The 25,441-nt window shown below is 38.1% G+C and overlaps 1 protein-coding gene across 2 annotated transcripts in view; it reads left to right on the top strand.

The window, feature by feature from the left end:
* Positions 1-3,531: 3,531 nt before the first annotated feature.
* LOC104599724 (uncharacterized) overlaps positions 3,532-25,441 on the top strand; it is a 29,232-nt gene continuing 7,322 nt past the window's right edge. Inside the window, exons 1-3 of one of the 2 annotated variants that reach the window (XM_010262389.3) lie at positions 3,532-3,955; positions 18,058-19,390; positions 20,007-20,276. In XM_010262389.3, the coding sequence (XP_010260691.1) occupies positions 3,954-3,955; positions 18,058-19,390; positions 20,007-20,276 (1,605 nt within the window). In that variant the 5' untranslated portion in view covers positions 3,532-3,953. The remainder of the gene's footprint in view (positions 3,956-18,057; positions 19,391-20,006; positions 20,277-25,441) is intronic. The other variant, XM_010262390.3, reaches the window with a different exon arrangement.

Raw genomic sequence — 25,441 nt, 5'->3', positions numbered from 1 at the left:
GGCGACTTTACACAGTTATTGCTGATTGTAGGAATCTTTTGCAAGAATTTCATTATGTTTTAATCTCCTTTGTCCCTCGTACAGGTAATAGGGCCGCCCATGTAATTGCAAAATTTGCTTGTCATGTGTGTAGGATCACTACTTGGTCCTTACCTCTTGACTTTTTTATTCCTGTACAGGAAGAGGATTTGGTGCAATGAATTTAGCCAAAGGGCTGCTTCAAAAAAAAAAAAGGGTTTTGACTCAAAGCCTTAAAAACCATATATTAATACTGTGCCGATATGATATGATATGATATGCTCCATATCCAACATATGATGACGAAATTTGAAATCTTAAGTCTATTTACCTTCTATTGGTTTCGTTTTATAAAATGTATTTAATATAAATATTAATAACATTAAATATTCAACTCTCATATTATTGATTAAAGTTTTGGGTTTTTTATTGTTTAGTCAACGTCCATAAATCTTAGTTCTACGGTACAGTTGGGGTAGGTGTTAGCTTAGAATTGATGCCAATATACGGGTGAGTATTGATGTTTAGGTGAAAGTATTTGAAATTTTGAATTGTTGTAGATATATAGTGGAATTCAAAACTCTGAGATGGAGTGCAGTCTATTTATCCCTATAGTTTTTAGTTTCACGTGAAATTCATGCACCATACATTTTGCACAATCAAACTAAAATAAAATAAATTAATAGACTGTTAGAATTCATTCTTTTTTTGCTGTAATAGCATAATTTTCATAGGTATTAATAGGATTGTAATGACTAAGACTCGTTATTAGGGGTGTTCACCAAACCGTGGGGCTTTTTTTAGGACTGAACCGACACTATCGGTTTTTGGAAAATCGATAACCGAAACCATTCGGTTAACCGTCGGTTTTTTGGTTTTTCAATTTTTATAATATATATTACAAAAAATATATAAATATATAATAAAAAATTATAAATATATATTTATATATATAATGCATATTTATTAATTTATAATATAATATATATATAAATATAATATACATAAATATGTATAAAATATATAGAATATATGTATACCGGTCGGTTTGGTTAACCGTCGGTTTTTATATTGGTTAACCGAAACCAAATTGATACCTTCGGTTTTTCAAAAACATCGAACCGAAACCAAACCAATTGGTTCAGTTAATCGATTTTTCGGTTCGGTTTTTCTATTTTTTTTGCTCACCCCTATTGCTACTTGTGATGCTTCTATGCTGCAACCATAAACCAACAATATCCCCTACTTATGGATTGTGCAGCATTCAACTTTTCAACTTTTAGCTTTGCCAAGAGGTGTAAAACAAGATCTGCAAAGTGCGGGTTGTGTCGTACTAGTCCGCAGGCCATGCCACCCTTCATTGGGATAATTTGGGGGGTTGGCCCAGCACGGCCCAAGTCTATGCGGACCCGTACTATGCCTTGCCCTACCACGGGCGAGGGTTGTCCGTGGGTCAAGCCTTGGGCCAGGCCGGGCCAAAACTATTTATTTAAAAAAATTGAAAAAACTTAAAATTTTAATTTTATATGAATTTTGATGTATACAATTGCTTACATATACAATAATTAAATAAATTAATATAATAAAATTGAAAATAATTATTTATTTTATTATACATTATATACTATATATTATTATATATAAATATATAAAATATATAAATATTATATATATATATATATATAATATAAATAATATATATGGACCATGCCGTAAATAAAACAACTCGCTCGGTCATGTCATATTGGCCTAACACATGGACATAAAACCCCAGGCCTAACACGGCTTACACGATAGTACTAGGCCATACTGGGCCACAGGTGGCACGACTGGATTTACGCCTCTAACTTTGCTTTTGGACAGCCTTCCAATTCTATCAGCTTCAACTAAAAGAAAGTTGAATCCAAGGTTTGATTGGAACTTCCAAATTAGGGGGATCGGTGTCATGTATCTGGGTATACAAAAAGGATAATAGGACCATCTATAAACCTCATTAAGTGGGAATCTTATACCCAAGCTACATCTTGAACCTATATTGTCAACACAGAATATCATTCCCTAGTTGTGCAAAACTCAATCAAACGGTTTTAGCTTAAAGAGGACGCTATCAACCGAAGGTGAATCTATCACGATCCACCTTTATGGTATGGAGACCGACACGTGGCCATATACTAACCATTCCATATGTTTTCTTCTTTTCTTTTATGGAGTGGGGCCGTGCGGAAACTTACTGACGTCAGTTTAGAATCTTAGTTAAAACCATACACCACAGTCCCACCTTACTTCGTTCATATACAAAATACAACATATGTCAACACGCAAGGCATACCTCCAAGGATTTGTTCCTCACAAATAAATATACAAATATAAAGGTGTTCGTAATGTGCAGCTGAAAAGAACCGTGAGAAACGATGTAATCATAATTTGTGAGGGTTGAATCTGTCCTCTCCAATTCTTTTGATGGATATGGGAGTTGGGATCTACTCCCAACAAAGTCCATCCGAATTCCCAAAACGTTTCCAACATGAACGATGGACATCTCACCATGAACCTGTAGGTACTAGGGCGGTCAAGGTTTGATTCTTCTCGACAGCCCGAGAGGAGGTGATGGGATCTGCTCCTGACATGGGCGCTTCACAAGTACATCCATCATGTATTTGGGCACATCTTCCTAAATGATAACTTATAAGTACGGGAAATATTCTCAATGCATAGTAGGACGTGTGTGTGAAATCGATGTTAGGCGCTTTACGTAAGGAACAGGTCCAGTCTCCGAAAAGAACAGAGCCAAGAATTGATGGGTGGGGTGGGGGGAATTCGGCTTTGGCCACTGCAAGCACATGTCACATTGTTCACACATAGTGAGGACGTGCCACGCATCCTTTGGGTCTACAATGTCTTAACCTGTGCAGGGGGTATTTAGTTAAAATGTTTAATTTATTAATATATAAATAATTTAGTATTTTATTATAAGTTTTATTAAATTTATATTATCAAAATAAAGGTTTAAATTAGGGTTAAGTATTCTGCAGAATTCTGAATGACAGCCTATATAAACTGCATCTTGTCCGTAAATTTGACATCAATTCACAGTTACGATTCATCCCCTTATACGGTGAGTTTACAAAATTCTGACCTAGACTGATCAGTTATTTTCCCTTTAATTTATTATTTAAATAAATAAATAAAATTTTCAGTATAAGTGAATCTATCGGGTGAGGAACCAACTATTAATAGATCCGGTTTTGGGAATGTGATTGCCCCGATTAAGAGTCTGGGACTGAGACCACCTAGACCCGATTTAGATCCGATCCATTGATAGCCCTAACTCGTTCCATCCTAGATGGGCGGTGTCTGATAAGGTTGGGACCTTGTTGGGACATATTTAGCTGGAGCAGATACAGAACTGGAAATGGAGATCTGTATGCTGATGTGGCCGAATCTAACGACTGCGTGCAATCTACGTGGAAAGTTGAAACTTGGGGAGTTCACGGCTAGTGTGGATTCTAAAGCACCGAACTCGCCAGTCGTCTTGAGAAGTTTGGTACCTCTCAAGGACAAGACAGAGGCGACTCCGGAGGCTGATGAGCTGAGTCGCAGATGGAGGCGAAGATGGAGACTCGCTAAACTCTGCTATTCGCCGGCGTGGTTCACGTGAATTATATCTCCCCACCAACTCCGTCTGTGATTTGATTTCTGAGGTTGGTTTCGCCCTCTTGCCGTAGTTCCCAATCGGAGGTTTTCAAGATTTCTTTGTGGCTTCTGCCAGAGCTTTGTTCCGTTTGGTTTGAACCTATTTTATGGGTTGCCGTCGTTCACCCCGAACTTCTGGTTTTGTTTATCTTATACTCTGGAATTTCGTGGCTATGCCATCGAGGAATGGTCGATCAGGAAGACTATAATCTGTTTAATGCCAGAGAAGATTTAGCTTCACGATGTAAGATGTCTTGATTTCTGATTTTTCCCTTTTCTACTCTGAGTAGCTTGATTTCTGATTTTTGATCGATATGGATTTGATGCCAGAGCTTTGCATATGTTGAATGTTCATTGACCATATGAACCATTCTAATAATGATTTTCTTTGTGTTAGAAGTAAACGTTTCTAGCTATATGATTAATATTGCGCCTTTTTTCCACTACGAATTATGTTTGAACAGCATTAGAGAATTGATTTCTTTAACTGGTTCTGAATTACCAATTTCCTTTACCTTGGCAAGTTGACATTATGATGTTTGAGCCAACATTTGATTATTTTGCCGGTTGAACATCTATTATACCACTTACTTTTCAGATATATGGTTAAAAATTTCTTAAGAACTGGGTGCAAAAGATTCCAAGTTAACTTGGTATTTAAAGCTTTTCGCTTGGATATTCATTTTGTTCGAAGCTACAGATATTGTTGCATTTTATGTTCTACTGCCCTGGTCTTCTCATTTTTTTTTTCCGAAAAAGGTAAGATAACTTTTATTGAAAAGACAAAACAAAATACAACAGTCCCCCAAGGGAAACTACCCTGGCCGGGCAAAAACAAGAGCAGAATTACAAAATTACATCTCCCAAATGCTTCTAGACCCCAAAAGAGCCACCATACTATACTGCTGAATACCGTTATCAATAAGCAGCTGAGATCCAAGACACCAGCTTTCCAAAAGAGATGGAGATCAACTCCTCCGCCCCCCTAGAAACCTGTTGGAAAGTTCTTCTATTTCTTTCAGCCCAAATAGTGCTCCAAACACATTTGGCAAACTTTGAGAGCCCATGAACCTCTCAGCTCCAAAGGAGATCCAGAACAGTTTTTGGCAAGACCCAAACCCAAACTGAAAGCAGAAATAAAGTGCCACTAGACTCGGGAAGTCACAGGGCAGTGGATGAAGAGGCGATTTGTGTCTTCTACATTTTTTTTGATCAATAACTGTGGATTGAATTAATATTAAAAATATGAGAAAATTACAGGGCAAGGGGGCTAAACAATCTTAGCTCCCAAGAACAACCATTAAGCATCAAAAGAACAAAAATTACAACACAGCCCAAAAAATAGAATGTCTATTCACCCCTTGTCTAGCTAGACGATCTGCCAAAGAGTTCGCACTTCTTTTTACCCATTTGTATTGGATTTCCATGTCCTTAGTCAGCCACTTGAATTTCCTCTTTTCATTACTGTCATTCCAAAGTCTAAGACTATCTTTTTCAGCCAGTTTACCACCACTTCAGAATCTCCTTCTATGATCAACTTGTTAATATGCATATCTTTGATTCTTTGTACCCCTTCAAGAGCTGCAAGAATCTCAGCTCTCAAAGAATCTCCCACCCCAACTGGTCCAGAATACATAGCTAACAACTTCCCTTGTTCATCTCTTATTACTCCTCCTATTCCGGATGGCCCTGGATTGCCCAAGCTGCTTCCATCAAAGTTCAGTTTAACAAAGTCATGGGGTGGGGGGATCCAACAAACATTTGAGGCCTTCCTCATTGGAACAAGTTCTGCTATCACCTTCCACTTTCTTTGCAGTTCATCAACTGAGAATTCTTCGAACAGAGCCAAACTTTTCAGCCAGTGTATAACCCTAATGTGGATGACCTCCAACATTGCTTCCAAACTTCTCTCCTTATTTGTAAATATTCGTGAATTTCTCTCCTCCCAAATAGTCCAACAGACTGCAGCCCTCATACACCACATAAACTTGGCCCTTTTTGTTGGCCGAAACGGCATACATGTGAATAGGCTTTGCACATTCGAAGGGGGGGAGGTCCACCTGCACCCAAACAAAGAAGTACACCACTCCCAAATGATGTTAGTGAACTGATAGGAGATTAGTAAGTGATATCCAGACTCACCATCAGCTTTACAGAGGACACACTAGTGAGGACAAAAACAACTATTGGGTCTTTTTCTTTGAAGTAAATTTGCTGTGTTAACTCTTTCCAGAAAGGCTTCCCAACAGAAACCTCCAACCTTAGGAGGTATAGGATAACACCACACCTCTTTAACAGGGAAAGACAAGCCCGTAGAAGAAGAATGTGTGAGAGCGCTAAAGAAAGAGGCACAATTGAAAGAATCAGAGGGGGTGAGAGTCCAAATTCTACTATCTGCCTTTGTTGGCTCTAGGAACACCCCTTCAAGAATGGATTACAGTGATGAGATACCATCAAGCTTTGTGTTCCTGATATCTCTTCGCAGGCCCAAGTTCCAGTCGACCCCAGAAATAGAATTAGAAGGAACAATGAATGAAGACACCAGTTCATTTTTAAAAGTGGAAAGGGCAAAAAGGCTTGGGAATTGGTCTTTTAGGGAGGAGTCCCCAATCCAAACATGTTCCAAAAAATTAATGAGATTGCCTGAGTGCAAGTCATACCTGATCCATGGAGAGAACAAAGGTAGAATAGCTTGAATAGCTTTCCAAAGAGATGCTCTTGTACTCCTTGCCAGAATCCCAGAGTCCCATCCATTTGTTGCAACCCCATGAATACTTTCCACTATCTTCACCCAAAGTTTGTCCTTCTCCAATGAGAACCTCCAAAGCCATTTCCCCAGAAGAGCCAAGTTCCTATTCCTTAAATTCCCGATACCCAAACCTCCCTCCCTCTTACTCCTACAAACCATCTCCCACCCCACCCTATGGTCCTTCTTCTCCTCCCCCGGCTTTCAGAGAAAGTCTTTCATTAGTTTCTCTAATCTACTAGCCAACTTTGTCGGAATCTTGAAGATTGACAAAAAGTAAACAAGAAGGTTAGCTAAAGTAAACCTAATTAGAGTGGTTCTCCCTCCAAGAGACAAATAGTTTTTCTTCCAAGTTGCTAATTTCTTTTCAAACCTCTCCACAACCGGAACCCAAAACTCACCTTTCTGAGGGTCACCCAATGGCAAACCAAGGTAATTAAGGGACCAGTTTGCTATTGCACATTCTAAGATGTCTGCAGCCTCAGAGATCTCCCCCTCGCCCATATTTACCCCAACTATACAATTCTTATCAAAATTCACCTTAAGGTTTGACATTTTCTCAAAAAGTCGTATAGTGAGCTTCAAATTTCTAACCCTGTTAGGGTCCCCTGCTTCACAAAAGAGTATGATGTCATCTGCAAATTGCATATGTGTGAGTGGCACAAGCTCCCTCACAACTCTCCAACCTCTGATTAAGCCCTTGGAATCTGCTCTATAAATTAGTCTCCCCAGAACTTCAGCTACCAAAGTAAATAAGAAGGGAGAGAGGGGGTCTCCTTGCCTAATCCCTCTCAAGGCTGGTAAGAAATCGACCACTGTCTCATTTACCAGTATGGAGTAATGGCAGTTCCTGATACAACCCAAGACCCATCTGCACCAATTATCCCCAAAACCAAAATTGGTTATCACCTCCATCAAGAAAGACCAATCCACAAAATCATAAGCCTTTTCCAAATCCAGTTTACAAATCAACCCTTTTTTCTTGGATCTCTTAAACTCCTCTAAGCTCTCATTTGCTATCAGAATCTGATCTGTTATCTGTCTCCCCTTCACAAAGGCTCCTTGATTATCTGCTATAATTGTTGGGAGCACTTTCCTTATTCTGATGGATAGTACCTTGGTGATAATCTTATAAAGGCTGTTAACTAGGCTGATCGGCCTGAAATCCTTTGGGTGACATCATTCCTCTTCTTAGGAACCAGTGCAATAAAAGTGGAGTTCAGCCCTGGGTTGATCACCCCTCTAGAGTGGAATTCATCAAACACGTCCATAGATCTTCCTTTGTGTCTTCTACATTCTGCCCACATAAAGTACAACTCTGGTCAGGGATCTGCACCCCGCTTCTGATCAGAATAGTCTTGGTTAAGCATCTATCCAGATCAGCAGCCCACACCAAGGCATTTACTTTTGAAGATGGTATTAGATTCCAGATTATTGGGGCTGGGACTGTACCCCTGTTACAATCCACCAGCTTAAGGGCAAAAGATTTGACTGAAAACAGCCCATTGCAATCCAGCTCCAACTCCAACTATCCTCTTGACTTGGATCTGCCTCCTGGCCTGAAAGAAGATCTAACAACTCCACTAAACTGCAATCTCCCAGTCTTGAAAACTCCTTTGAAAAGAAGGGCTCTAGACAATGACATTTCCACTATACTCATAACACTCTGCAACCATAGCATTTTGTTCTTCAGCTAACTGAAACAGCTGTGGGAAGATCTCTGAGAGGGGGCAGCTACTGAACCAATTCTCTTTCTAGAAAACCAACCTTTCATCCTTACCCAGCTTTGGGCTCAGCCCCCTACAAAAAACGTTAGCGGAGAGTCTTTCTTCCAAATTGAGCAGCTTAAGGAGGGCAGAGATGAGGAAGTCATCCAGTCCCATCTGTCTGAACCATACTTGGCTGCAATTAAAGCTCTCCACCCCAAATCTCCAAATCCACATGCCAAGGAGAGCACTATTGAAAATCTTTAACCTCCTAACCCCCAACCCTCCCTGATCCACTGGAGAGTAAATCTGATCCCAATTCACTAGGTGGATCTTTTTTTCCTCTTCCCAACCCTTCCAAAGGAAGTCTCTTTGCAATTTTTCAATTTTTTGGGCCACCTATCCTGGCATACGGAAGAGGGACATAAAGAATGAGGGCAGATTTTCTAGAAAGCTCTTTAGAAGAGTGATTCTACTTCCATCTGTGGGACCTACCTTGCTACAGATGGAAGTTGAAACAGGGTGGGAGGATCTCTTCCTGGATCTGAAACAGGTAGCTCTTCCTCAACCTATTTCAGACCATACTTCCGTTCAGCTCTCTTGTGGGGCTCAGGTAGCCAAGAAAGCTCCTTTTAAAATGGAGAATGCCTGGTTTGAGGAGGAAGATCTTATTCCATTGTTAAGAGAAAAATGGTTTGAAGTGCAATTAGAAGGGTCAAGCCCCTTTATTCTTATAAAAAAGATGGGAGCGATTAAACAAGTCTTGAAAGTTCGGAGGGTTGACAAGTTGGGTTGCTTGGAATCAGAAAAAAGAAAATGTTTAGAGACTGTTATGGAAGTGGATAACAGGAATGTACTATTGAAACTGGATGCTTTCATTGTATTTCAAGATGGTCTGAAATGCATAAATAGATTAGACAGCAAGAAGATAGATGGTTGCACAAGCTTGACTTAAACCTAGATTGTTGAAGTATAGGAAGAGATAGAAACCCTTGACTTGGAAGTGGCACACTGACTACCAGACTTGCAAAAGAAAAGCATGGAAGTGGCCGGGAGATGAAAAGAAAGATCATCTGGTAAAATGGGAACATGTGTGTAAAACTGTAAATCTAAAGATCAAGGAGGAATAAGGTGGTGTGCAGTAAATCTGAAGTCTGAAGTCTGAAGTCTGAAAAGCAAAAATACCTCTGGAAAATCTCTGAAAGCATTCAGTGGAAAATTTGCTTTTCCACTTTTGCAAACATCTGAATATAGTGGAGTTATTCAGTAATCTGAATGTTGTAATGTTTGAAAACTGTGTATTTTACAAATTTACCCCTCAAAATTGTTATTTAAATTAAAAAAATAAATGAAAATGACTAAAGTACACATTAAAAGAATGATAAAAAAGATTAATATTATAAAAATAATATATATTTTTTAAAAAGTAAAAATAATAAATAATATTATTAAAAATACTATAAAATATAATAATACTAATAAAAAACAATGTAAGATATAAAATTTGCCTTTATTATTTAAAAAGCATAAAATATAAAAAATTTCTTAACCAATAAATAAAAATAAATATACTATTAAGGATAATTAAAATATTACGAATATTTTAATAAAATAATTAAACACCATAAAATAAATACAAAATATTAAAAAACAGTAAACCAATAAATGAAAATGATAAAAAAATTAAAAAAACAGTAAATTAAATTAATAAAAAATCATCTTAGTTTCTTTATAGAAAAGATTAGAATTATAAAGAAAGAGAAAAGAGAAAAAATGTAAATAAACAAATTAAAATGGGGCTTAATGGCGTGCAAAAGGAAAACAGGGGTTGGGGGATCAATCATTTTTTATTAATTTTTGAAAGGGGTGTGTACATAAGTTAAGAGAGAACTTTTTTCTCTCAAAAAATGTTTTGCTTTCGTTTTCAAAGGTGGCACACCTGCTATGCTTCACAAGCAGCGATGGTAAGAACAACGTCGCTGATCCTCCTCCCCATCTTCCCATCTCTCCAAGTCTTCATTTGTTTTATCTCTTTCTCATTCTCCCTCCTTTTCTTTCATTATTGTTTTTTCTTTTTTTTTTTCTGTCTCAATCACTGTTATAGAGAACAAAGACAATCAGCGATCCTGGTTCGTCGCATAGAAGAATAGTTGTCAATCCTTGTTAGGCTGTTACAGAGGACAATGGGCTATCTTGGTTCATCACTCTTTTGTTCACTAGAATCACCGCGTCGGTGATCTCTGTTAGGTTGTTTCGGTGTTCAGAGGTTGATTCAACCCTATTCATAGGGAATCTGGTTAAGAGGAATACAACTCTCCAATGAAAATGGCTTTGGAAATTTCCCCTAGAAGGAGAAAGGTTGTGGCATAAGGTCATTGGAAGCATCCATGGTGTAGTGAACAATGGCTGGGATGCAAAACTAGTGCCTCATGCAGCTTCAAACTCCCCTTGGAAAGTAATTCTTGAGGTACTTCCAACTTTTCTTAATTTTATCTATTGAGATGTGGGTTGTGGAAAGAAAGTCCTTTTTTGGGAAGACCTTTAGTTGGGGGAATTACCCCTTAAACTGCAATTCCTTGTACTCTATGCTTTGTCAGACTATAAGGCTAAGGCTATTGCTAGGTTTGGCTTATCCTTAGAGCTTGTTTTAAACTGGGACTTTGATTTTAGAAAGGGTTTGAGGGATAATGAATGTGAATACCTAGTTCTCCTACTTTCAAAATTGGAAGAGGTCTTCTTGGAGCAAAATTCCTTGGACAACAGAGTTTGGTCTTCCTCCCTTGTGGTCGATTTTGTGCTTCCTTTTTCAAGCTTCTTACCCACTTAGAACCTGTGGAAGAGAATTTCTCAGTAAAAGAAATTCGGTGTAAACCAATCCTTCCTAAAGTGCAAATTCTTTGTTGGGAAGTGTTCCTTGGAAAGGTTAACACTTGTGGCATGCTACGGAAAAGAAGGCTAGTTAAGTGCCTCGCTCCTCACTTTTGTTTCCTCTGTTTGGCACTTTGGCTTGTGGTGAGACCTTTCTTCATTTACTAATCTCCTCTTTTGTGTCTTGCATTTGGGAATACTGCTCTTCACTCCTTGGTTGCAGATGGGATCCCCCACACATAGTTTTCAAGGCGCCAAGGCTAGGCTGGGCGTCAGGGGGCGCCTTGTTGCCTAGTTCCCTAGGCGATGGATTTTTTTATATAGAAAACGTAAATCCTAGGGTAGTTCCTTAGGTACCATAGCCATATTTCCTTAATAATTATTCATAATTTTCATAAGAAAAAGTATAGAGTTCATGTTAAAGTAGTAGAAAATGTGTTGATTAGAGTATTAGACAAAATTTTAAGTTCTTCCTTACTTATTGGTTCAGGTTTTAAAGTCTGTGAGGGTTCAGTACAGCATTTAGCAATGTTTGTATTGATTAAATCCTAACGAATAAGAAAATAATAAAAAGAAATTAGTATATAAACACACAAAATGAACATTTTAGTTTAATGCTGCCTATTTTATAATTATAATGTCAAAAAATAAAGAATAAAAAAGTATTTTACGATACATAGTACAAAACTGCTTAGCGATTTGGTGAGGCGAGCCTCAAAGGGCGCCTTGTCGCCTAGGCGTCGCCTTGACAACTATGCCCCCACAAGATGTTGTCAGCTTATTCAGCTCCAACTTCTTGTGGCAACAGAAGAAAAGGGGAAAATGCTTATGGAGGGTAACAAGAGCATCTATGGTATGGACCATTTGGGAATAAAGAATTCAAAGGATTTTCAATGAGAAGAGCAGACCTAAGGAGGAAGTAATTGATACCATAAAAATCAGATCCGCACACTAGGTAAAAACTGTAGAAATCTTCAAAGATGTCTCAACAAATGAAATAATAAGGAAATGGAAGGAAGTGGCACAAATGGATACACAAAGAAATTATCAAGATGGATTGGAAACCTCTAAAGCCAAATAAGTTGAAGCTGAACTTTGGTTGTAGCTCTTTTGGTAACCCTGAGAGCATAGTTTTCAAGGCACCAAGGTGAGGCTAGGCGACAGGGGGGCGCCTTGTCGCCTAGGCGATGGATTTTTTTAAGTGAAAAATACATATCCTAGGTAGTTCTCTAGGTTCCATAACCATCTTTCCTTAATAACTATCCATAATTTTCATAAGAAAATTATAAACTTCATTTTTATGTCTAGAAAATCGACATATTTGTGAGAAGAAAAAGAAGAAAGAAAAGGAATTTGAAAAAACATGGGGACTGAACCTCTATTTTTGTTATAGGAAAAGAAGAAAAGAAAAGGTGGAAGAAGAAATGTGTTGATTAGACAAAACTTTAAGTTTTCCCCTTACTTATTGGTTCAAATTCTGAAGTCTTTGAGGGTTCAATACAGCAGTTAGCAATGTTTGTGTTGATTAAACCCTAAAAAATAAGAAAATAATAAAAATGAATTAGTTTATATACACAAAAAATGAATATTTTGTTTAATAATGTCTATTTTATAATTATAATCTCAAAAAAGTAACAATATAAAAGTATTTTATAAGACAGTATACAAAACTGCTAGGCGAACCTCCAAGGGCGCCTTGTCGCCTAGGCGTCGCCTTGACAACTATGCCTGAGAGGGCGGGTATAGGGGGAGTCTTTAGAAATCATCATGGAGAAGTTGAACTTGGCTTCAGTCAGTGCAAGGCCCGTTCAAGCAGCCTTTATGACCTTGCATTGGGAATATCTCCCCATGAGATAAGGTACATAGGTATGGAGATACTCCCAGTGGAAGGTTGAAAAGGCTGTTCGAGCGGTGTTTGAACGGACCTTGCACTGACTGAAGCCGATCTTGGAGAAGTTGTGGCTTTGTTCACAGGACCAATTGGGTATGGAGACTCAGTTTAGGCAGAAATAATGGCACTCTTACAAGGCTTGAAACTAGCAGTGCAATTAGAAGCTAGAGAGCTGGAAGTAGAAGGGGACTCACTATTGGTCATCTCTTGGGCTAAGCAATTAAACTCAGCACCCTGGAAGTATAGATTTGCATTCAAGGAGATTGACCATCTAGCAAAGAGTTTTAACTCTAAATTTGGTTGAGTTAAAAGAACAACAAATGGATTGGCAGATACTCTAGCAAGACAGGGAGTTGATAGGCCTACTCTATTTTGGGCCAAATTGTATCTGGTTGTATCAAAATAGAGAGATGATGATCCTTGTAATCTGGGACAAATTGTACATTGCTGTACTATGGGCTGCAAAGTCACTAAAGCACTTGTAACCTGTTTTTAAATTAATAAATAAAATCTCTTTGCTGATCAAAAGAAAAAAAGCATAAAAGTGAGTCTATTTATGTGTTATGTTGCTGGGTTCGGAGTGGGATCAGAGGCAGTCAGATGGGAGGATGAAGTTTATATATTCACCACTAACTGATTAAATAATAAAGAAAATGGTGAGGGTTGCTGAAACCCTGTTTAGCCATTCTCTGATCATAGGGCAGACCTTGGTGTTTGTTGCTTTTTTGCCAATTTGGGTTTTAATGAAAGATTTATCGCTTGAAGTATTTTTCCTCAAATCTTTGAAGATAGTGAGAAGAGGATTTTGTTATAGAGGCAGTGAGAAGAGGGAATACAAATGGTCTTATGGGTGGGTTTTTCAATCAAGGGCAAATTGGTCAGAAACATTTAAGTTTTTGTCTCACTCACCATATCTGCAATTATTTTCTAAACATAAATGGGTTTGCCATTACACCAAACTTTATCATTTAATATGCAAAATGCCGTATAATTTATGTAATAAACATAATCCATAAAAAATTATGTAATAAACATATGCATTACAAACATTCATTTGAATGCATATATTGTACTCATTTTCATATGACCAGCAGAAGGAATGGCTGAACAAATAAGGAGATGAAGAGCGATCAACCCATGGCTTGCACCAAAAACAAGCCCTCCACATGTGAAGAATACATGAACAAGGCTCTAATCCAATCAGGGAGAACCCAAGACCAAGTATATACAGAAAAGAAAAACAAGAACCAGAAGATCCCCTCAAAACCCATCTGACAGACAAAGAGCCAGCCAACCAAGATGGCCACAATTGTGACAGCCACCTAAAATGGAAGGGGTGATCCTTGCTTTTCCTAGTTAGGAGAAGTAGAAAACCTAGCAGAAATATTCTAGGAGGCTGAGCTTCAGGAATTATAGGCATCGTTATCTGAACTTATGATGGGTTGATCACTCTCATCTCATTGTAGTCATGAAGCAAAATATTTATTTATCTCAAATTTCTTCATTTTAGGTATTTTAAATAGCACTTACCTTCCTAAATTCATTTTGTATTGCCATCACTTCTTATAGGCTAGGTTGTGAACAATTGCACATTGTACATATGGTTTCCATATTCACCTCCACCATTTTTACATACGGAGTGAAGAGTCCAAGGGTTTTCTTTTCACTTTTACTGTTTCTCTTTTCTTTTTCTAGTTTCATACTTTAAGTCTATTTAGCACAATACAAGGTCTGAACTAACCAACACCCTCACCACAAAAAAAATCAATACGGGTGATTAGGATGATTTTTATCAACATGGTGATGTGGCAAGATCAGAGTTTTTGACTGCAGTTTATGGGGTTGAGAAGGCAAAAGAACTGGGTATTAGTAGGCTGATTGTTGAGGGAGACTCGAAAACTGTGGCTAAGTGGCTGTTTAAGGGGGAGTGGCATGGCATTTGAGGAATGATTTCAGAAGATTCAAATGGCTGTCACAGGACATGTCAATCCGAGTGAGATGGGTGTGGAGAACTGCAATAGTTTGGCAGATAGCTTAGCCAAGCAAGGGGTGCATAGAACACATATTTTGGGCTCAAATGTAATACTGAATTGGGATTGCTTCTAAAGCTGGTTTCTTTCCCACTTCTTATTGTAATCCTGTTTTCTTCTAATTAATGAAATCTTTTTTTTCTCTGTTACTGATAAAAAAAAGATTTTTAACAAGTTGATGGTAGAACAGAGGCCCCCAACCTGTTCAGTTTGATCCTTGGATTAAATGTAACAACCAATAGCGCTGGGCATAAACAAGGAGGTTTAACATTGAAATAGTAACAGCAAGCAACTATAAGCAAATCTATTCAAAACAAGGACAAAAATGTGATTAGAATGAAAAAGAAACAAGGGCTAATTTTGGATCAAGTATGGTTAAAAATGGACTGCTACATGAACAGAAAAAGTGCTGTCACCACATTCTGAAGGTCCAAGCTGAAATCTATATGAAATGGAAGCAAGAAAGGGGGTTAAGTATGAAATAGAGTGAAACCAGATGAAAGACTAGGAAAGAAAATGAACAGAATTCCATTACATAACTGATGATAACTTATCATAAATCTACCGATGAAACTAACACTACCTAAATAATTAGAAGACTATATTATCCTTAGAGGATTTAGCTAGTGCCTTGAGTGTTGATGTAGTTCCTCTATTTTGCGGGATGGACCTGCAAAATGAGAACAAGAATAAATAACCTAGGAATTAGCACCTATTGCTCTGTTTACATCAAATACTCTTCTCTCTTTCCAACTCAGCATCCCTAACTTCCTGCTGAACATCCTCTTTCTATTCCACCAAACTATCTATAAAATATCTCTGCTTCCATCTAAGGATTTTGTTTGACAAGAAGCCACCTATGGGTACTCTAGGACGTCAATTGTATTCTCGATCTTCAATTAACATTACAAGAAATTGCTTTGAAGGGATAATGACCTCACCTTCAGTAGAGATTCAGAATTCTGAACTCGTATGATTTACCTGCATGTCATGTGAATTGCCATCAGTGATATCATCAACACCATGATACTTCAGTCAAATCATTGCCATTTCTGATTCTGACAGTCAAACAAAACAAGTTTTCTACATGTATTACCTATGGCAATAATGTAAATCCCACAAGCAGAGAGGGGTCCCTGACTCCCTGTGATTCTCATCCACTCTTGCCTTTTTTTTTTCAAAATGCCTTCAGAAATTCAACCAAACGACTCCATTTTTTGATATGGAAGTGCAAAACCTATCCATATGAAACTTTCATCTCAAATTTCTTCTTTATGTGCAATATAAATAAAGAAAAAAGTTTCCATGCAGTGGTTAAACTTCAACAGTTCTTGCCTTCTGCCTATTCCTCCCAAATTCATTCAGATTTTTTTTTTTCAGTAGGGTTTGAACCTACATATCTTCTGAACTAACATGTTTCCAACAAATCTAATCATTTGCTATCATTTCTATCACATCGAACTATAATTTTATATTATCTAAGCGCCAAACTTCTTGTTTCTCCATTTTCAGCTTATACTAAAACTGCTGAGATACATATTGGTTGGTAGTTGATTAACCATCAATCTCAGATTCTAGTGTATCCATTAGAAATTGTCTGTGAAGTTTTGTTCCATTTACGTCCTTCTATCTGAACTGAATTAGAGGTCAATATCTCCATAACCTCTAACCTCATTAAGGTAATACACCAATCATCAAGGGCCACTTACACAAATGAGTTACAGACACTGAAACTCCTTCGATAAGAAGTGAGAACAATGACTTATTGGCAACTTGAGCCCCCCATATGTAGATATATAAGTTCCACTAATGGAATTAGTATCCCTCATGGGCCTTTTGATGATCCAGAAAATGGTCCAATCAGCTTAGAGGGAAACCCCTCCTATTGCCAGCTCAACCAGGTTCTTTCACCCATCAAATTATGGAGGTGGGAAGAAGATCAACTCTCCTAGGAGGTCTGCTAGTAGAAAATTGGAAGATCTCCAGGAGGCTTTATTTATTTGTTTAGTTTGTTTTTCTATCTATAAATAAGAAAAGAAAATATCTATAAAAAAATAAAATAAAATAAAATAGATAGAAGATACAAATCAGCTTGCAGGATCTTCTCATGTTTGTCATATGAAATCCCTTTGATTCTTCTCTATCCATTACCCTAGAGCTAAGAAGGAATAGCTTCTCATTTGTCAATTCACTCGTACTCTTAAATTTAAAAACATGGAAGTTTCATTATTGATATTTGATCAGCACACTGGTAGATGATGGAATTTATATGATTGACTGAAAGAAACAACCTTTTCTAAGAAATTTTATGTTATGTGGTTTAAATTTAGTTATTTATAATCCACTATTGTAAAACATGCCTGGGGATATGTGAGTTATTTGGTATGTCCAAGAAAGCGAAAGTTTGCTGATCAACTATACCATTTGCGATTATGTGGGCCATTTGAAAGTTGTATTGGCAGATCTAAAAAGGCCAAAGAAATGTGGTACAGCAAGTTAATGGTAGAAGGTGACTTCAAGGTCATAACAGGCTTGTTGGGAAGTAACGAGGAGGAACCGTGGAAGCACAGATATGAAATCAGATTGGGGGCAGTTATCCAATGGGCACTAAGGTTTACAAATAGCGTAGCTGATGGGCCGGAAAAAATATGGGGTAAGAAGGAATTCAATGTATTGGGGAATAGTACACCAAGGGAGCAGGGAGGAATTGTACCTGATACTAATCTTATAAGGATGGTTACTGAGGCTGACCTTTGATCTACTCTTTCTTACTCTACAATTTACTGATTAATAAAATTTTCACAGTTATAAAAAAAGTGAGCCATTTGGTACAATAGAATTTTTGATAAAAAAATCAACATCTGAAGCAGGGGTGTTAATCTGGTATTAGAGGAACTTAGGAATTGGATGTCTATACACAATGTATTTAAATATGCCATTTTTTCTTCTTCTTCTTTGAGGTTGGACTTTTTGGAGGTCCCTAAATAGATTATACATGTACAACATCTCATTGTATAGAGGACCATTTTCTTTTTGATACCAATGTATGTACTTCACCTTATAAAAAACTGCATGGTGGATGTCTGACAAATTGTTGAAATGCAGGTCCTTGACATTTAACATTAGGAGAGTTGCAAACCTCCTTCTGAGCCAGAGAAGCAGCTATTCAGAAATAAATAACCATGGGGCACTTTTTAGACATCAACCACCTTCCTATTCATGCAGACCATACTCACAGTATAAATCTTCTAGTAGAGGATATGCTTCATTTACATTGTACAAGGCCAAAGGGAACTTATACCACAATGGTTGTACCAGAAGACACTTTGTCTCCTCAGCAAGTACTGCTATGACACATCATGCCCAAGATGCTTGGAGAAGACTTTCACAAATATGTTCTTATAGAGGTCCAGCTTTCCCACCAATTAGTAGGATTGCTTGTGCTGTGAGCTTGGCATTGAGCAGATCACACGTTTTAGCACCTAGTGTCTTTGCCTTTATTATTGGAGAGGTAGCTTGGGCACAGAAAACTTGGGCAGATGTTGAACACTTGTCCCACAGAAATGCATTCTATGCTAATGCACAAGATGGACATATTTACTTGACCTCACTCATGTTCTCTCTCCTAGAGGGTTTTATTGTGTTTCTGAGATCGTTTTATTTGGCGATTTTATTCTTGCCCACCATGACAATGGCACCATTTGCTGATTGTTTTGGAACCCAATTTCGGAAGGTTTGGCTTCAGGTTGTGCGTTTTACACTAGAAAAAGCGGGCCCAGCATTCATAAAATGGGGCCAGTGGGCGGCCACACGACCAGATCTCTTCCCCAGAGATCTATGCATTGAACTTTCCAAGCTTCACAGCAAAGCACCAGCACACAGCTTTGCCTTCACAAAGAGAACTATTGAGTCGGCATTTGGTCGCAAGCTTCCTGAAATTTTTGAAGATTTTGAAGAGGAGCCTGTAGCATCTGGAAGTATTGCTCAAGTGCATAAAGCTTCTTTGAGATTTCGGTACCCTGGTCAACAAGTCAAGCCCATTGTTGTTGCTGTAAAAGTTAGGCATCCTGGTGTTGGTGAAGCAATTAGAAGGGATTTTATGATAATTAATTTGGTTGCCAAAATCTCGAATTTCATCCCTACTTTAAAGTGGTTGAGACTGGATGAAAGTGTGCAACAATTTGCTGTATTTATGATGTCTCAAGTTGATCTTGCAAGGGAAGCTGCTCAATTAAACAGATTTATATATAACTTCCGAAGATGGAAGGATGTATCCTTTCCAAGGCCACTATATCCACTTGTGCACCCTGCAGTCTTAGTAGAGACTTACGAGCAAGGGGAAAATGTTTCCCACTATGTTGATGAGACAGAGGGAAATAATCGAGTTAAAAGTGCTCTTGCTCACATAGGGACTCATGCACTTCTTAAGATGCTTCTGGTAAAATTTCATTATACTCTGGCTGTATAAATAATAATTGAGGAATGTGGTTAATGTGGTTTTAGTATGCTTCATTGTAGTAGGGGTAATCCTGTCATTGTACTGGTCCTTGTTCCTTGCATAATAAATAAATAGAAGACTTAGCAGTGCTAGGGAGGGATTTGCACCTCTACGTTCTTCAAAATTTCTATTATTTTTTCTCTTCTTTGTTTTCTCCTTCCCATCTGTAAATTACAGAACCAGATCATAACCAGGAACATTATTTTATCTCATTTAAGCTGAACATTATTTTATCTCATTTGTTTCCATAAATTATGTTCTTATACCTCTATGTAGTTTTTCTATCTTCTTTTGTGTAGCCTTTGAATATTTCCTCCTCCCTCCCTTCACCCATCCAGGTGCATACCTGCACACAGATAACTTTTGGTAGCATACTAGAAACTTGGATTCTATTATCAATTTTATGGTGCTTGATTCCTTTCTATTGTGGTTCTGAAATTCAGATGTTGATAATGAACCTCTCAATGTGAACTTTACTAGTCTCTATAACAGAAGATTGTATAGTTTGAGCTATTGAATTGTGATAATATTCTGACATTTCATATTCCTTTTACAGGTGGACAATTTTATCCATGCAGATATGCATCCTGGAAATATCCTTGTCCGAGTAGCTGAAAACAAATCTACACCTAAACGGATTTTTAAATCCAAGCCTCATGTCATCTTCCTTGATGTAGGCATGACGACTGAGCTCTCTAAGAATGATCGGGTGAATTTGCTTGAGTTCTTTAAGGCTGTTGCCCTTCGAGATGGCCGTACTGCTGCAGAATGCACTCTGAGATTGTCAAAACAACAGAGCTGCCCAAATCCAGAGGCCTTCATTGAGGTAATTCATAATAAAGTAATATTTCTTCTAGGGGGCAACATGTTGGTTTTCATTACCAAATGGAACATATTCTTCTTATACCATACAGTCATACACTTCTTTCACAAATCTGTCTTTTTTCCATAGAACAATATGCTTTTTATTGACACAACTCTAATGTAGCTTAATGTATATCATTTCAATTGATATTTAAGGGGATTACATACAAGAGGGACAGACAACATGAAGTTTGACAAAGAATTGCCAAAGAATGAAAAAGATGAAAAATAGCAACCAAAGATTACCACTCTCAACTGATGCAATGGTTATACTTTCTGTAAAAATCCTGTGACTCCACTAGAATGAGTTTATTCTGGCTTCTAATTAGACTCCTAGATACTCTTAAGAATAAGAACTGGGAAAATAGTACTGCACTTAAAATAACAGTTTCCTAAACAAGATAGGAAACTTTTTAGTATAGACCTTCTGAAAAGAGAAAACTCCCTAAAGAACTGTTTTTTCATTCTTAAAAAAAAAATAGAAACTACGATTTTAAAAACTGCTTTCAACTTCCAAGTATGGGTGCAGTCATTTATTCCTCCTTTCATATTTTTTACTAACTTTTTATGCTCATGACTCTCCAGAAATTGATTTGCTGTATCCTCTATTTCTGTAGAAGGCTGAACTAAATCAGGAAGAAAGATCTCTGTATTCTTTGGTACAATGGAGAGATTCATGACTGCTGCTCAACCCATAGAACTGCTACTCAGATCAAAAACCTTTTTTTTTTTTTTGAAAAGATAAGGTAACAATTTTATCAAAAGAGAGAGAATGGAGTACAACCATTTTCTGGCAGAGAGAGTTCTAACCACGAAAAAAAGAAACAGCTTAAAAACTCCACAAAAGACTGAGAATTGAGCAGCTGGGGTACATAGCACTCCAGGTTAAATCCTCTGTACTTTTTCAAGTGTTATAAAAGACTCGACTATTTCTTTCAGCCCAGATTGATGCTAAAACAGCCACAGGAATGGTAAACACACTTGATCCCATTTAACTAAGTGTATTTTCTTTTCTTCGTCCCATCCTCTCCAAAGGAAGTTTCTCTGCAAACTCTCCAACTTTGTTTGCCACTTTGAGAGGGATTGGAAGAGGGAGAGATTGGATAAAGTACTTTTGATTAGAGTCACTCTACCCCCAAAAGAAAGATGTTTAGCCTTCCAGGACGACAGTTTCTTTTCCATTCACTCAATTATTGGTTCCCAAATAGAGGAAGAAGTACATTTAGCCCCTAGAGGAAGCCCAAGGTATTTCCTGGGAGATGGTCAACCTGACAAGTTCACACACCAGTCAGCTCCTCCAAATTTTCAACCTGCCCCACTGGGATTATTTAAACTTTTGTCCAAATTCACTTCGAGACCCGACAACACCTCAAACCAGTAGAGGATACCTAATATTAGCTCCAACTGCTCAGGGGAAGCATCAATAAAGCACAATGAATCATCAGCAAACTGAAGTGGACTTTCCCCCTCCAGGAGAAATTTCAAAACCTTCCACAACCCAGCCGAGGAAGTCAACTTGCTGGACTGAAAAAACATTTCCATGAGACAAATGAATAGCAGGGGGAAGAGGGGATCTCCCTGCTTAATTCCTCTGGAGCTCTCAAAAAAACTTGTGACTTGCCCATTAATAAGTACAAAGAACTTTGGAGAAGTAATGCAAACCTTAACCTAGTTCCTCCATTTTTACCTTAACTTCATCTTCTCAAGCACAAAATCAAGGCATCTCTAGGTCACATGGCTGTAGGCTTTTTCAATGTCCAACTTGCAAATCAAGCCAGGTTTACCTTCCCTCCCTATAGAGTCAATAAGCTCATTTTCTATTAGAACACTGGCATTTGCCTGCTTGGAACAAACGCAGATTGGTTTTCAGAAATCACACTACTCAAAAGCCCTTTCATTCTTTCAGCTAACACTTTCTCCAGACGAGGAAGAATCTTAAAAAGGAAGTGTTGTTCATTATGAGCTATGAAGTACAGAGTCAAGACCTTTATCTGAGTCTCTGTCTCATCACTTTTATCATCAGTTTTCCACATCAAAATATCTCCCCCCCGACAGAAAAAACAAAAATAAAGAACTTGTATTGGATCTTGAGGCATTTCACTTCATTTCATGGCCACACTGTCACACATTTTTTTATTGGTAACTTTTGCTCAATTTTATTAATATGTGAAGAAGAGTAAATATATAAAAAGCAGTTACAATGAATGCCCACAACTCCCTAATAACTGTTAATAGCTTACCCCTATGATGGTCCCTTACATTACATGTATCATTCCATATCTCTATCCGAGATCCCCCAAAACAGTTGGTCTCTACTGGTGCCCTGTCTAGCTAGACCATCAACCTTTACATTACTGATCTTCATGTCCAAACAAAGGTGTTCTTCATCTCCCTAGCCATATTCCTAGCTTCTCTTATTATATGTCTGTGTGTCTTTTTTTTTTTGATAAATGAGTAAGATTTTATTAAACCAGAAAATAAGAGTTACATGCATCCCATGGAAAGGCATGAGGTGCGACCTTTCCTTTAAGACTAGTTACAGAATTGTAAGTACAAAAGACATTACACAGAAGCCCAAAATAAAGTAGCTCGAAGAACCCCCTGTTTTGCAAGTGAATCAGCCATTGAATTTGTTGATCTGCCTACCCACTGAACTCTAATTGCCATATTCCTTGTTAGCCATTTAACCTTTTTAAGAAGATCTCTAAAACCCCATATCACAGAGTCCGGATCCTTCAACCAACCCACTATCACCTGGGAGTCCCCTTCAATTATCAGATGCTCTATGCCTAGCTGATTTGCGAGCTGGATTCCTTGTACAACAGCAAGTAATTCGGCCCTTTAAGAGTCTCCCACACCCTCAGGACCTAAGTACAAAGATATAATGCTACTCTCTTTATTTCTCAGCACTCCTCCTATGCCTGAAGGTCCTGGATTACCTCAGATACTTCCATCAAAGTCCAGCTTGATAAACTCCTCCCCTGGCGTCTTCCATTCAACCACATGTCTGTCCTTCCTAGTAGAAGTATTAGCCACTGTTAACTAGCTTCTCCATAGGTCATCAAAAGAGTATGCATCAAAGAGATTTATAGTTTTCAACCACTAAATTTCCCTTGTCAGAATACATTTTTTAACTTCCGAAAAGCTCATTTCTTTTTCACAAAAAACTATGGTGTTCCTTTCTTCCCAAACCGTCCACAAAAAACTATGGTGTTTCACCTACACTTAAACATAAAACTCCAACTCCATAAAGCTGTAGCAAAGGAGCAAGAGATCAGTAAGTGGTGACAGTCCTCATTCTGAGATTTACAAATAACACACCAATTAGGGGATAAGCACTATTTTGGTCTCCTCTTTTGCAGGTTTTCAAAGGTATTAATCTTACCATAATAAACTTCCCAACAAAAAACAGCAATCTTTGGGGGAATGGGTCTAGTCAAGAATTCTTTAACTGGGAAGTTCTGGGGTGTAGAAGTGGAGCAAAGGAACTTGAAGAAAGAGGAGTACACCCAGATTTTTTTGTCTACAGCCAAGCGAAGAACTTGTAATAGCGTAAAAAGGACCGTAACAAAGGGTGGGTAGCAATAGCTGACCCAAAACTTAAGGAATTCCCGAGGAAACCAACAATCCCAGACAAAGAGTGACAACCAGCATGAGAAATTTCAATCAATTTGTGGATACTTTTGAGCTTAAGGAATTCCCGATCCAAAGCAATATCTACACTTGGTTCAACCTTCAATCTAACCCAATCTACTCTAAGTTAGACAGATTCTTGTTCTCAACAGATTGGGAGGAGCATTGGGGGGAACCTAAATTCTAGAGCACTCCCTAGACTCACTTCAGACCATTGGCCTATAGTGTTGTGTAAGGAGGACTTAAGAGGAGGTGGACATGCTCCCTTTAGGTTTGAGAATATGTGGTTGATCCATCCGGGATTCATAGAGAAGATCAGAGAATGGTGGGAACGACACAATCTGTCAGTTGAATGGGAGGGGATGGGATTCAACAAAAAGATTCAATTCCTAAAATCTCAAATAAAGGAGTGGAACCGTCTGGAATTTGGAAGAGTGGAGGAAAGAAAGAAGATTTTAATGGAACAGATTGAGGAACTGGACTTGAAGGAGGAAAGAGGTTCTTTTGGAGAATAAGACAGAGAATTGAGATGGAGGGTTAGAAAACGGTTGGAGGATCTCTTATTGCAGGAAGAGATAAGTTGGAGACAAAAGTCTAGATGTAAATGGTTAAAGGAGGGAGACAGAAACACAGGGTTTTTTCACTCTGTGGCAAACACTAGAAGAAGGAAGAATATCATTTCTAAGCTAGAAGTTGATGGAGCTGTTCTTTCCCAACCAACAGAAATAGCAGAGGCTTTTGCAACCTATTTTAAATCAATTTTTGGAAGGCCTCTAAATGAGAGGATTTGGGTGGAGGGGCTGGAATGGCCAACTCTTAGAGCGGGGTTAGAGAAAAACTTTGACTTAGAGGAGATAAAGGAAGCGGTATTTTCAATGGATAGAATGGAAGCTCTAGGCCCAGATGGATTTACAATGTTATTTTATCAGGATTGTTGGGATATTGTGAAGGACCTAGTGTTGGTTTTTGAGGAGTTTCACAGGAGGGGAGTCATTAATCCGGGTTTAAACTCCACATTCATTGCATTGGTCCCTAAGAAGAAAGAGGCATCACAACCAAGGGATTTTAGGCCGATTAGTTTGGTGAATAGTCTGTACAAGATAATTACAAAAGTCTTGTCTCTAAGAATTAAGAAAGTTCTTCCAACCATTATCACACCCAATCAAGGAGCTTTTGTGAAGGGAAGGCAGATCATTGATCAAATTTTTATTGCAAATGAGAGCTCAGAGAATTTTAGGAAATCCAAGAAAAAGGGAGTGGTTTGCAAACTAGACTTAGAGAAGGCTTATGACCTAGTTGACTGGTCCTTTTTGATGGAGGTAATGAAAAGTTTTGGCTTTGGAGATAGATGGTGTAGATGGATCTGGGGTTGTATCAAGAGTTGCCATTACTCGATATTGGTGAATGGAACTGCGGTGGATTTCTTTCCAGCCATGAGAGGAATAAGACAAGGTGATCCACTCTCCCCCTTTCTCTTTACTCTGATTGTAGATG

This window comes from Nelumbo nucifera, chromosome 7 (genome assembly GCF_055504915.1).
Source record: "Nelumbo nucifera cultivar China Antique chromosome 7, China Antique-T2T, whole genome shotgun sequence".
In the NCBI taxonomy this organism is placed as follows: Eukaryota; Viridiplantae; Streptophyta; class Magnoliopsida; order Proteales; family Nelumbonaceae; genus Nelumbo; species Nelumbo nucifera.
Note: the sequence above shows the minus strand (reverse complement) of the source record. Positions and strands in the feature narration are given on the sequence as shown.